Genomic DNA, 14048 nt, shown 5'->3' with positions numbered 1-14048 from the left:
TGACCTGATTGGGGCGTTTGATTTCTGTTCATCTTGGCTTTGCTCTCAGTGCAATCTCAGGTGAATTGAAAATGGATATAGTTGGTATGTTTTGCTTCACATAACTAGAAGTCCAGACTGATATGGGTTTATAATATACAAAAAAAGTATAAGTATATCCATATCTAAACAATGTTTTCAACATGATTTTATAGAATATTATGTAAATTAACTAAATATTTTGTAGATATTTGTACTGACACTACAGGGAAAGCATTAGTGATGTGCACTCCTGCATTTGACACTGTTTTTCCCGCCTCTTTATGCTCATGCCACCGTATTTCAATCTGTAATCAAGCCTTTGATTTTTCTTTAGTTGCCTCACTTTGGCACCTTCTTAGCATTCTTTCACCTGACAGTTGGCATTCCTTATGAGTGTTTGGCTAGCCAATATAGTCATGTAGAGCATGATTAAAGTTAATGGAATTAAACCGGCAATAACAGGCTTAATTCTAATGCGTGAGGTCGAGGTTTGAAATGACAGGGAAAGGAAAACCGAAGGCTCTGTTTATAAATGAACAAATATTAAGCTCTATTTTCGTCTGGCACCTCTTTCATGTCCGTGCACTGCTAACGCCACACTTTTTTTTCCACTGGTACAGCTGCATGGCTTCCAGAATGCTCTGTATACACAATTCACAGCTAATGGGAAGCTCTGAGGTGTCTGTATTTGGATTTTTTGACTTTGGGTGAACTGTTCATTTAATTGAAGCCTTCTTCTTCACTCTAGTCACTTTAGGGATGTCATTTTGGTGCAGGTTCTTCATCTTACACTCTTTCTCTTTCTCTGTGCACCCTGTCATCCCTTTCCTCCTGCCCTCCTCTCTTTCCCCCTTTGCTCTGCAGAGCCTCCAACCAAAAACCAAAACTCTAAGCCCACCCTGTGCTCGGTGCACCCGGGTGAACTGCTCAAGCTCAACTGCCCACTGCCCGAGGCGGCCGCCATCGTCTGGACCAAAGACGGCTCCTCACTGGGCCCTGACAACCGCACGCTCATAGATCAAGAGTGGTTACAGATCCGCGACGCCACCCCTAAGGACTCGGGCCTGTATGCGTGCAGTGCCGCGGGGCTCCCGGGCCAGCGACACACTTTGCTTCATCGTAAAACGTTACAGGTGAGACGCTTGTCTACCACAGGTGGCGCCATCTACTGAATGAGACTACGAATTTGATTTCGTTAGATGAGTCTTCGCACGCCGCATCTGCCTGAGCTGAATGGTTCTGTTTGTCTGTTTTCATTGCATTTTTTACAGTTTGCAATGCAGTGGAAGATGTAGTCTTTAAAATAACTTTTGCATGCAGGCATTCGGATTTACGTCTGAGTTTGACACTTGTTTGTATTGTTTTTATTAGCATTCGTTGGCTCTGTTAAATTGAGTATTAAGATTAGTTTAGTTGATATTTCTCATTGTAGCTTATGTCTTAGACTTTTTTCATTGTGTTATACCAGACATTTTGTCTGATTTCACACGGTCACGGGTAAAATATTTAAAAAAAAAATTCATCTAGCATTCATAGTTGCTCTGGCTTATTATAAAACAATCTTATCCCACAGTAACATTAAATGACACATCACAATTATTTTTGCTACATATTTTATTTTGAATGATACATTTATTTATTAAAAAACATTCACATTTCTATATATACATTTTTATATATATATATGTGTATATTTTTTTAATAAATAAATGTATATTTCGAAAAATACTTGTGTATATATGCACAGCACACACACAAAAATATATATTTAATTAGTTTATTAATTCTAATTAATCATATAAATATATTTATCAATAAATATTTTATCCATTCAGTCAGTTAAATTAATACAGTAATTATTATATACTTTGTCTCCTTTATTTTTTCTTTGAATTTGCATTGGACACAATGATTATTCATAACAAATGAATGAAAAATTATGGATAAAACAGGTTCACATTTTTAAGACTTGAATAATAAAGACTCCAAATAGTAGAAGTAATAAAAAAAAAAAATTGTACTCTAAAACTTTACTTAAAGTTCTGACTGGATGAGCAGTGTTCAGCAATGTTAATATGTCAAAAAGAGCAAATAGTTGATTAGTGATGGACGTGGGTGACAGGCAGAAGAAACAAAGCTTGGTTACAGTATTCCCGGTACTCTCTGCAGATGCCATTTCATCCGGTGATGATGAGGACGACACGGAGCGATCGGAAGATGTCGGGGTGGACGGCGAGCAAATGCGTGAGTATCGGGACCGGGGGCCGAACACCAGTTGTCACAGAGAACCATGTGAAATGCACTTGTCTTTCCGATGTTGAATTTAGATGCAACACGGTTGGCATACTGTTTTTATATTAGCACAGGTATTGTTTTTTGCTATGTTTGTTGCTGACAGGACAATCCTGCAGTGGAGTCTGATGTTAACTATATCACAAAGCAATTCCAGCACAGACACATTCCCAGAATTCCAGGCGTTCTCTTTCCTTCTTCGTTGTGCTCTCCACTTCTCCGGTCCATAAGAGGCCTGTCTGTAAATTACCTGCTAAGAGATGTGTTTTTGAATTGGGCTTTCTATGAGAATGGTAAACGGGAAAGACCTGAGGTGCATTAAAAATCTTGTTAATATTTTAGTTAGTATTTATGTAGGCAACCCCCTAAAGTTAACTGGCCAAAAAGCCAAGGACTTTTCCATTGGCTTCTAGATTACTTCAGAAAATAATCTGGGTGACCGACAAAAGTTAATGATTTTTTCCCATCATTATAATCTTCACAAATGAACACAACTTGTATGAATTTTAAAGCCTAAATACAATGGCCAGAGGTAAAAAGCTAAAGCTACTCTATAAACAAACTACACCAGACGCACATCTTTATCGTCCCCATCACTACACTTCCAACAACTCTTTAAGTCCTTAAAAATCTACTAGTTGGAAAGTTAGAATAGTTTGGAAGAGCCTGATTATAAACACAACAAAGCTGTAAAAGCGACTAGTGAGTTCACGAGTTCAACATAATGATTTTTAATGTATCCAACAACTTCCATACGTCACATTCTGAAGTCACCTATTCATCTTTTTCAAGATGTATAAAAGCTTTAAAAAATCACAAATGGGGTATTACCAATGTATTTTATGTTGTAAAATAAAACAGGACAATATCTTGAGCTTGTATTAACCACAGACCTTATTTCAGGCCAAAAACCCATTGACTTTGGGAAGATCAAAAATGCCAAGCTTCAGGATTCACTCTTTCAGTAATATATGTATTTATTTATTTTTTTCCATGGTTAACCCAAATCGCTTTACATTTTCGAGAACTTTGTGTGAAAATGATGCCATGACAGGTGAGGAAAGGATATTGACTGCATTTCCTCTGTTGAAACGAGCCCCATACCCACCAGAATCTGTTTTCAGTTGTGCAAAACTAAATATTAAAGAGAGTTGCTGGAAAGAGGGGTGGAGCGAGGTCTTCCAGATAATGGGCTCTGGTTTGGATCGGCACCAACACTTTTCTGTGCATGCTTTGGAGGTCTAGCCTTTGGCCGCGTACGAGTGGAGCTGAGGCGGGTGTGGGGGGATTGGGGTTGGGATGGAGGGGCGTTTAGCATTGTGCCTGGGGTGGTTTCGGGCTCGGTGGGTTGGATTTGTGCCCAGCTGGAACCACTCAGAACTCTTTGATATTTCTGTGTAAAGGGGCCTCAACAACAGCAGCCTCAAAAACACCAATTTTTCCCTCTCTCACGAGAAAGTTTCCTTTATTTGTGAGATGTTTTCCCTTTGAATGAGATGTGCTGGAGAAGACAACACTGGGATTGTTTAAAGTCTAAAGGTCTGGTTTGCATGTTTTTTCTTTCTCTGTGTAATCTGATGGAATTGGCTGCTGGGGTGTCTCAGTGTTTCTGTTTACTGATAGATTTGTGCAGATACCAGTGGTATTTGTTGATCGTCCCGGAGTTTTTGAATAAAAACGTCAATAAAGGTTCAATGGTCAGTCCATCTGGAGGTCACCTGTTTTGGGGTTTCCCAGGACATCCGACCCTACTGCCCCAATGTCTGAGGGTCATTCCCATCTTTGTTTTCTCAATGAAAACTTGAACCGTTTACAAAGTTAAAAGGAGTCGGGCTTACAGACATGTAGTCTGCTGTCCGCCAGGGCACTGAGGTCAAAGAGAACGACCGTTACGAAAGAATTCCCACGAGGTGAGATGAAAAAGTTGGGTGGTGGGGAAAGAAAACAGACGGACAGATAGATGTTGAAGAAAAGGGTTGAGTTGAAAACCAATTATCATGCCTTCACGCTGAGGGGAAGATGTCTGTTTACACGTCTGATATCAAGTTGTTTGCAACCTTCCGGTTAGCATGTCTGTCGCACAAAAGAGATTGGATGTGATGGTCCAGTTCCTTCTTGGCAAGCCGCTGTGCTTTTGGACCGACTTGTTTTATTCTTCTTTTCTCTTGTGTGTTTTCCGAGCAAATGGGAATATGTTTTTATTTAAGCCACTCACTGTGAGTTTCAGGGTTCCATTAAGCAGATGGGCGGTGCAGTCATGCAGTGCTGCGAGTGTGAATAACTGCTTCGATTTGCATCTGTGGTCATGCCTTCCTGTTTCCCCTTGCTGAGATTCAGACGGGCTCCTGCTTTCTCTCTCTTGGCAATGATGCATTTCTTTTGGGATATTGGGGTTGAATTAAAATGGACTTCGGATTGATTTGCTATATCTGTCAGTGAATAAGTGTCCTTTTTCATTTTTATGTGCTGTATTCGGTGTTCATTTTAGTTTGAATGTTTTTTAATTTTAATGTATGGAGTCCCGCACATGGTATGCAGGACAAAAATAGTAGGCTAAATCATGTACGATTTATAAATTGTGCACATGATTTACTAATTAATTTCCTTGATTTGCTAAGTCATGCAAATGATTTGTAAATCAAGAGAACAAATTTGTAAATTGTGCACACAATTTAGCAAATTAAGGGAACAAAAAGTAAGTGTGCAAATTTTAGTACATAGAGGGAATTAATTAGTAAATTGTGTGCACAATTTATTTATTTTTTCTTGCATGTCATGTGAAGGGCTCATTTCTTTTTTCAATTTTTGTAATTTTAGTACTTCAACTTATTTTATTTCACTTACTTGCCATGTTTTTTTTTTCAAGCCTTTTTGTAATTTTGAGTTTTTTTTTGTCCACTTATTAAATGCATTTTTTAATTGAATGCTATTTCAATTTCAAATAGTTTACAACAACAAGACCACCTTCACTGCACAATAAATAAATACATTTCTTTCAAAAACTGCTGATTGATTTAGCAGTCGCAACAAGGTCATATTGCAATTTTGATTTTGAAATGATTTTTTATATGACTAATACTGATCTTTTGAACTAAAAATCATGTTTAGTGATTCATCTTCGGTGTATTGTACAATCCAAAATGATTCATCTACTGTACAATCCAAAAGCTACTGTTTCTGGCTTTGATGCTAAGTTTTTCCATAAACATAGATATAGAAAACACACTATAAATGTCAGTGGCTGATCTATGAAAGGCTGAAAGCAGATAAGAGAGGAGGCGTAGATAAAAAATAAATCTCCAGTTTGCATGGAGGTTTTATGTGATTCATATCAAAGCTGCATGTAATCTTAAAGGCTTCGACACATCAAAGAAATACATATATAGTGCACTGCAACATATTGATATTTGGATGATGCAAATGTTTGTCATTTCTTCTTCTTTCCTGCAGTGGTGCCATATTGGACCTCGCCGGATAAGATGGAGAAGAAGCTGCACGCCGTCCCCGCGGCCAACACTGTGAAGTTTCGGTGCGCGGCGGCAGGAAATCCCAAGCCTGAAATGCGCTGGCTGAAAAACGGAAAACCCTTCAAACAGGATGATCGCATGGGCGGTTACAAGGTAAGAGATTTTCACTAGTGCTGAATGAGATATGCAACTCATCATGGTAAATTTATTAATGCTTAAAACTAAGCAAAATGGTTAGATTTAAGTATTTTCTTTATACATGCAGATTCACATGAGTCTGAATTGTAGGCATGAAACAGCTGACGAAGCACTGACTCTTGGTTAAAGTGTAATAGACGTGCGAGGCGATTGGCCGATGCACCCCGATCAGTGTCTGTTTGCACTTCCCTCTCTGAAAACCCAGCTGATGCGCACAGAAGGTCACTAATGACTGAGCTGCTCACGCTCGATTGAGTCAGTGTCTGACTACAGGACCAAGAACTGCTTCATTTGATAATCCAGACTCAAATCACCATTTATTATGAAGAACCTTAATTGATCAGATGAAACTCATGACAGCTAACAACTGGTTTATTAATGATAAAATGTCATTTAAATTGAATTCTGATTGTAATAATAACAATGATAAATGATAAAATATATGCTTTTAAACATAAAAAGATAAAGATGTTATTTTAGCTTCATTGAGGTACTTTTATAGATATGTTTTTTAATTGGATAATTTTTTTCTGCTTTCATGTAAACTTTAGTTAAAGTTTTAGTAATTGTTGCATTTTTATCATTTTATTAGTTTTAGCTTTTAAATGTATCTATATAGTTTTATATCTATGTTTTATATTTTAATGAAAGCGTATTTTTCCGATTTGAGTTTTAGTTCAGCCTAACTATAGTATTGCATTTTAGAATATACTATACAAATCTTCATGAAAAAAATCTAATTTAGTCAGAATAAGCCCAAAATGCTTAATAAAATAAGCGAGATTATGGTTTATTGATAGCATTCCTCAGGTGGATGAACCCTTATTTTGCTGTCATTTAAAGGGTCTCAGAAAGCCGAGGGTTGTGGACTGAAAGTCTCCATGGAAGAGACACTGGATTTCGTGGCCTGCAGTCACGAGAGCTGCATTCCTTGGGTGGGGGTGGGAGCTCGCTCGTCTGTCGGCACAGCAATATTACTTTTCCCATGGTGCGCTTGCTCGAAAAACCCTCGAATTCTAGGCCAATTTCTCTCTCTCTTGCTTGTTCGGTCAGTGCTGCTGTCAGATTCGCCCCTCATTTTGTAAGACGTCACACACAGGTGTGAAATTGAGGATAATAGACGCTTGACTAAACCTGGAGTTTCATTTGAGATGAGTAACAAAACCAACCACCTGTATTTGGCTATGTTAACTGGGCACATTGCGTAAACAAGTGACTAAACTTATCTGAATGTGTTCTGTTGTGTTTATTTGTCCCGCTCAGCTCCGACTCCAGCACTGGACTCTAATCATGGAGAGCGTGGTCCCCTCTGATAAAGGAAACTACACCTGCGTGGTGGAGAACGCTTACGGATCCATCAATCACACCTACACGCTGGATGTAGTAGGTGAGTCCTGTTTACATGTGTTTAGATACTTGTCTGCTTTGGACACTGGTGAACAGTGCACAAAAGACGGCTGTGGGTAGCTTTGAGCGACAGCAGAGCAAATAAAGTGTGAGTGTGTATTAAAAAAAAGAAGAAAGAAAATGATGTCATTATTTACATATTAATAGATCTATATGTGTCACACACCTGGACTCATTTAATGTGTTTTTGCCCGTGACCCAGTTTCTGTCTTTCCGTGTTTGATTAGTTCCCAGGTGTGTCCATTATCTTCCTCATGTGTTCCATGTCCCTGTTAATTTAATGATTCCATCCACCTGTGTTTCCCCATTTATCTGTTGTTCATAAGCCGTGTCCCTTCAGTTCTGTTTTGTCGGGTCTTCTCACTTGTTCTCACTTGTGCTCACTTGTGACCATTTGCATTTGCTACTTACGTGTGTCTACCTCTGTGCTCCATGTTGGATATCCCCTGTGTTGGATATATTAAAAACCTTATTCCGTTTATCCTCGACTCCGTATTCCTTCAGGCAGCGTAAAACCGTGACAGAAGACCCGACCTCAAAGAGAAAGTAGAAAACTGCGTCTTTCCCTCCGTTTTGCTTTCGTTTTTTCTCAGTCTTTTTGTTTTGTAGTGTTTCTATGGATCCCCTCTATCGTCCCGAATTCCTCATCCTTCTGCTGAAGCAGGAAGGACGTTCTCTCGAGGACCATACCAGACAGTTTATTCTATTAGCTAATGCCACCAGCTACCCGGACAACGCGCTCTGCACCTTCTACAACACCAGCCTGAACTCCAAATGCAGAGCGTTGTCGTCCGAAGATGGTCCTCGAGAGGATTTCGCCGCATTTGTGGAGTGGACTCTGGCGAGAAATGGGTCACCTCTCACCGTCTGCCCCATAGAGGACCTCGCCAGCCCCACTCCCGACCCAGAGACCAGCCAGCCACCATCACGCCGCACGGAGCCAGAGCCCACCGCAGCCGCGGAGTCCGAGCCATCCACTGACAGGGAGCCGGATCTCGAGAGCGCGACTGACCAGGTGTGTGAGCCGGCAACACTGTGCATCGTGGGAGTCCTCGTGGAGATCGAGGGCGTGGAGGAAAGCCCTGCCCACACTCCTGCGACTGAGGGTGAGCTGTATACAGTCTCTGAAGATCATATGGAGCAAGTTCTGGATCTGATGGACTGGTCTATGGAGGTAATCCCTAATTTTCCTGTTTCCCCGCTGGTTCCGTCCAGCCCTGATTCCCCTGTATACCCTCTCAGTCTCCCACTCCTACCTCCTCCAGTCATTTCCTCTGCTCCATTTCCGCTGGTTACGCCCAGCCCTGAGTTTTCTGTTTCTCCGCTGGTTCCGCCCAGCCCTGAGTTTTCTGTTTCTCCGCTGGTTCCGTCCAGCCCTGAGTTTCCTGTTTCTCCGCTGGTTCCGCCCAGCTCTAAATCTCCTGTGTCTCCGCTGGTTCCGCCCAGCCCTGAGTTTTCTGTGTCTCCGCTGGTTCCGCCCAGCCCTGAGTTTTCTGTTTCTCCGCTGGTTCCGTCCAGCCCTGAGTTTCCTGTTTCTCCGCTGGTTCCGCCCAGCTCTAAATCTCCTGTGTCTCCGCTGGTTCCGCCCAGCCCTGAGTTTTCTGTGTCTCCGCTGGTTCCGCCCAGCCCTGAGTTTTCTGTTTCTCCGCTGGTTCCGCCCAGCCCTGAATCTTCTGTTTCTCCGCTGGTTCCGCCCAGCCCTGAATTTTCTGTTTCTCCGCTGGTTCCGCCCAGCTCTGAATCTTCTGTTTCTCCGCTGGTTCCGCCCAGCTCTGAATCTTCTGTGTCTCCGCTGGTTCCGCCCAGCCCTGAACCTTCTGTGTCTCCTGTATTCCCTCCCAGCCTCCCTCTCCCGCCTCCTCCCAAACCTGCTGGTCCCTCTACTCCTTCGCTGGTTCCATCCAGTCCTGATCCTCCTGTCCTTCCTCCCATCCTTCTCCTCTCTCCTCCTCCTAGACCAGCCAGTTCCTCGCCATCCCTGCTGGTGCCAGTCAGTCCCGCAGCTCACCCTCAGTCCGCGCCATCGGGGCGCGGTGGTTCGCCGCTGGACTGCCAGTCTCCAGCTCCGCCTTGGCGTGTTAAGGCCCTGTCTCCGCCTCCAGCCTCCGAGCCCTGGACTCCTCCTCGGTCCTTCGACCCAGCGGCTCCGCCTTGGCTCTTAGCTCCCTCGTCTCCACCGTGGCCTGTCATCCCACCTGCTCCACCGGACTCCCTCGTCCCTCCGGCTCCACCTTGGTCAGTCGTCGACCATCCGCCGCCTCGGGACTCCACTCCTCTGGTTCCACCTCGTCACTCCATCCCTCCGGCTCTGTCAGGCTCCTCCTTCCCTCCGGTTCCACCTCCATCCTCGGTCGCTCCGGCTCCACATCGGTCTGCCAGGACTCTGCCTCCGCCTTGGTCGCCTGAGCCTTCTGCTCCACCTAGGCCCTCCGGAACCTCGACGTCCCCCTGGCTCTGCGGCTGTGCTGCTCCATCTTGGGCTCCTCACCCACCGGTGCAGTCTCCGCCTGTCGGCCCCCTGGTGTCGTCGACCCTTCCTTCACCATGGCTCCTCCCGCCGTCGACTCCACCTTGGATCTCCGTCCTGGCTGGTCTCTGGTGGACCATCGGGCTCTTCCTGCTCCTGTCTCCTCCCTGGCTCCTTCCTCCATCTCCTCCCTGGCTCCTCCTTCTGTGGTCCCTGTCTGCTGGCCCCCTCCTGGAAGTCCGTCCTCCACCGGAACCTCCTCCCAAGTTCCCACCCACGCCTCCCTCTGTTGTTTCTACGGTGCGAGGACGCACCTACCGGGAGGGGGAGTACTGTCACACACCTGGACTCATTTAATGTGTTTTTTGCCCGTGACCCAGTTTCTGTCTTTCCGTGTTTGATTAGTTCCCAGGTGTGTCCATTATCTTCCTCATGTGTTCCATGTCCCTGTTAATTTAATGATTCCATCCACCTGTGTTTCCCCATTTATCTGTTGTTCATAAGCCGTGTCCCTTCAGTTCTGTTTTGTCGGGTCTTCTCACTTGTTCTCACTTGTGCTCACTTGTGACCATTTGCATTTGCTACTTACGTGTGTCTACCTCTGTGCTCCATGTTGGATATCCCCTGTGTTGGATATATTAAAAACCTTATTCCGTTTATCCTCGACTCCGTATTCCTTCAGGCAGCGTAAAACCGTGACAATATGTTGGCATGGCTGATAAAACAGATGACATTTTGTTGTTGTGAGAATATGTGTGTGTTTGTGTGTGTATATATTTAAAATAGCTGTTCTATTTGAATATATTTTCAAATATAATTTATTTCTGTGATGCGCAGGTGAATTTTCAGCATCATTACAGTCTTCAGTGTCACATGATCTTCAGAAATCAGTATAATATGCTATTTTTCTACTTAAGAAAGATTTTTGAAAGCAGTTGTGCTTATATGTCCTTTCATATTTTTGTGGAATATATGTTTTCTTAGACAAATAGAAAGTTTTAAAAAGCATTTATCTGAAAGAGGAAACTTTAAAATGACTTTACTCTCACTTTTAAACAATTGAATGCATCCTTACTATACTAAAATATAAACAAATCATTGCCAGTCATTAAAAAAAATATTGATTGACCTCTTATTTTTTCTTCCATAAGAAGTGTGAGCTATATTTCAAGTCTTCTAAAGCCATACATGGTGTTATTGTATGTATTGTGCATGTGTCTATGCCATAATGCAGCTTTAAAATACTTGGAAAGATTCATTTTCAACTGCACAAGAACATGCACACATGTAGAAAGTGCAGACACACCAGGCTTACACACATATATGTTACACGCTCCCTATTTAGGGCCCCTGTTCTGGGTTAAGTAAAAGCAGTCTTTCAGAGGGTCTCTGTTTTCCTTTCTGTTTTATTGCATGGCCTTAAAGCCCTTTTGTGTCTGGCTCAGTCTAATACTCTCATCACAGAGAAAGCAGGAGAGAAAAGAGGCAGAGGAAGGCATAATGCTGCTGTTTTTCACTTTAATGTCAGACGAACCTACCTGGGAAGTCTGTGAAAATGAGAAGATGAGAAAAAGAAGGTCAGGGGAGAGAATAGGAGTCTCGCTGACCCTTCAAACAGGTCAATGAAAGTTGCGCCAGACTTAACTGGCCTGCATTTCTGAGCTGGACAAAGTACAAAGCGCTGACACTTAAAAGAGCCAGAAAGACTCTAATTATCGCTGTTTATTGTGGATGTCGGCCAGATTCCAGAAACTTCTGCTGTAGCTCTCTTCCAACAATAGCCTCTTCTACCAATTTGTGCACACGTTATATACATATTTAAGCTCAGGACGCATGGTCACCATCCACTACCACTGGCACTAGAGTTTGGAGATAAATCACAATAATTCAATTTAAGTTTTTACTCATCTTGATTTTTATTACTTCATGCATTTACCTCATTTTACCTTAATCTTGTTCATGTGTAAATAATATGAAGTAGCTCTCTGCACTGAATGCCATATAAACAAATCTTCTGCATAATAAACCATGCATATAGCAATATCTCTAGTGATCGACTTTTCAAACCACCCAGACCAAGTTGGCAAGATTAACTTATTTCATCTCCACCCTGTTTTCTCTCTCAACCAATCCTGTGCCACAGCCCAAGCAACCCCTCCCTGACTGTTTTTGCTCCACGTATGCTAAGTCAGCAGGTTATCTAGAGTTCAACAATCCTGCTTCAGGATGCCAGATCAGCTTGGAAATGTCTGGCTAATGATGTAATTGATTGATTGTGATTTGGTGGAGAATGCGGGAGAGCGACTGGCACTTGGCTTAACTTGAGGTTGACTCAATGGGTTTTTAGAGAAGAATCTGACCTTCAACCTAGTTTCAGTTTGGTTTTTGGAAAGGTTTTTTGGTAAGGGTAGTGGCTAACAAACTTGAGGACAATATTGACTGACACAATTTAGTTGGGTTTGTTTTTTAGTGATTCTGATTCTGTTCGAAAGTTTTAGATTCCAATAAGGTATAGATAATAAAGCAAAAACAACTAGACTTACTAATATAGATTTCAAACATTATTTAAAACAATTAAACACTCAGTAACAACATAAGAGCAAATAAAAAATTAGCTAAACACTCAGTAACAACATAAGAGCAAATAAACTAATTAGCTAGAGCACAAATAAATACAACTGAAGAGGTACAGAAGTAGAAATCAAATTTAAAATAACACAATTTATTTAGAATGAAATACAGATTTAGCCCTATTGAAGTTATAAAAGTTATTAAGTCGAGATCAGTGAGTTTTTGGTAAACAATAATGGCACAAACAACTGCAGGAATATTACGCTGCTGTCACTTTAAGACCTAATGCACAAATCCAATGTAATTCTAAACATGAATTTTCTGTTTAAATGCTGTTTGCATTCACTTAAAACAAAACCTACTGTGTTTACAAGGACATTTTAACGTAATTCTGTCTTGATTATGCCAAAAATCATAATCACAATTATTTTGGTCAATATTGTAATCAGTATAATAGCTTATACTAAGTAATCAGGTTATTAGTAACAAATAAAGAAAGCAAAAAAAAAAAAAAATGTTCTCAAATTATTGAAAACAATTAAACTGTCTGTAATAAGAAAGACAAATTTAGTAGAATAAAAAAATTAAATTAAACAGACTGTGCTTTAATGTTTTTTTTTACGCAAGTGTCAAGCAGCTAACAGCCTACTACAGAAATGAATAAACAACAGAAAAATCTTCACTTAAGGAATTAACCTAGAATGGGGCGCAATAATCATTTTATCGCGATTATTGTATTTTCATAATCCTTGGAGGCCAAAATTGAAATTGAAACAGTTTTTCGATTAATTGCACAGCCCTATGATGCGAAAGAAAGTTCCGAATTCATATTTTTGCGTGCATGCTTTGGAGAAAATGTGTGCAAGTGCCAGATTTAGTTTCCTTTTCCATATTCTTATGCTTAAATAGCTAAAATTCACAATAAAATGCTACACACATGAATCGAAAAGCTGAGTTGTAATTGCTTGTCTTATCAAATCCCAAACTCCAGAGTCTTAGAAATTTGGAACCAGTTCTCGATAGCCAACCCTAAACACAATCAGTTTAAAATACTTTGCTAGCATCTCCAAAAGAAAACTTCCTGCCAGGCTTGGATATATTTGTAAGGTTTAGATCTTTGTGTCAGCAAAGTTGGTCTCTCCACTTTTTTGTTTCTCATCTGTTCTTCTTCATCTGTCTGTCTTTTCTTTTCACTGCCCATCTGTTGGGCATCCTTTATACTCTGCATCCCTTGACCCCAACCCCTCTTTCTTTTGCTCTCCGTTTCTGCTTTGCACAATTGTTTTGAGCTTTTCTTGTGTCCCCTCTTGTGCCCCTCAATCCTAAATCCACTTACTTCTCGCACAAACCTTCCCTGCATGTCTGTGAAGGGTTGACCTCTCCACATCTGTGTGTCTGTGTATTTCGGGGTAACCAGGAGACGTGTCATAATTACAGGGCAAAGGTAATGTTGTGTTGTGAAGACAATGAGGTGTGTGTTTGTAATGTGGTTTCGTCTGTTTAGTTTGTGTTATTTTTTTTCCCTTTTTCTTTGGAAAACGTGATGCAGTAGTTCTAACTGCCAAAGCAGGGTTATTAAAGTTAACTTTGACCACTTATTTTTACCTTACTTGCTCAACGACTCA

The 14048-nt window shown here is 41.5% G+C and overlaps 2 protein-coding genes across 5 annotated transcripts in view; both read left to right on the top strand.

The window, feature by feature from the left end:
- Window positions 1-1465, top strand: part of LOC113057470 (sine oculis-binding protein homolog) — a 27200-nt gene extending 25735 nt beyond the window's left edge. Inside the window, exons 8-9 of the mRNA XM_026224902.1 lie at window positions 886-1154; window positions 1454-1465. Coding sequence (XP_026080687.1) covers window positions 886-1154; window positions 1454-1465 — 281 coding nt within the window. The remainder of the gene's footprint in view (window positions 1-885; window positions 1155-1453) is intronic.
- The window catches only part of LOC113056691 (fibroblast growth factor receptor 2), a 38982-nt gene continuing 26083 nt past the window's right edge, over window positions 1150-14048 (top strand). For all 4 annotated transcript variants that reach the window (XM_026223498.1, XM_026223497.1, XM_026223501.1 and 1 more), the window contains exons 1-4: window positions 1150-1154; window positions 2191-2265; window positions 5764-5933; window positions 7242-7365. In XM_026223498.1, coding sequence (XP_026079283.1) covers window positions 2262-2265; window positions 5764-5933; window positions 7242-7365 — 298 coding nt within the window. In that variant the 5' untranslated portion in view covers window positions 1150-1154; window positions 2191-2261. The remainder of the gene's footprint in view (window positions 1155-2190; window positions 2266-5763; window positions 5934-7241; window positions 7366-14048) is intronic.

Source organism: Carassius auratus, chromosome 38 (assembly GCF_003368295.1).
Source record: "Carassius auratus strain Wakin chromosome 38, ASM336829v1, whole genome shotgun sequence".
Lineage (NCBI taxonomy): Eukaryota > Metazoa > Chordata > Actinopteri > Cypriniformes > Cyprinidae > Carassius > Carassius auratus.
This window is presented reverse-complemented; position numbering and strand designations above follow the sequence as displayed.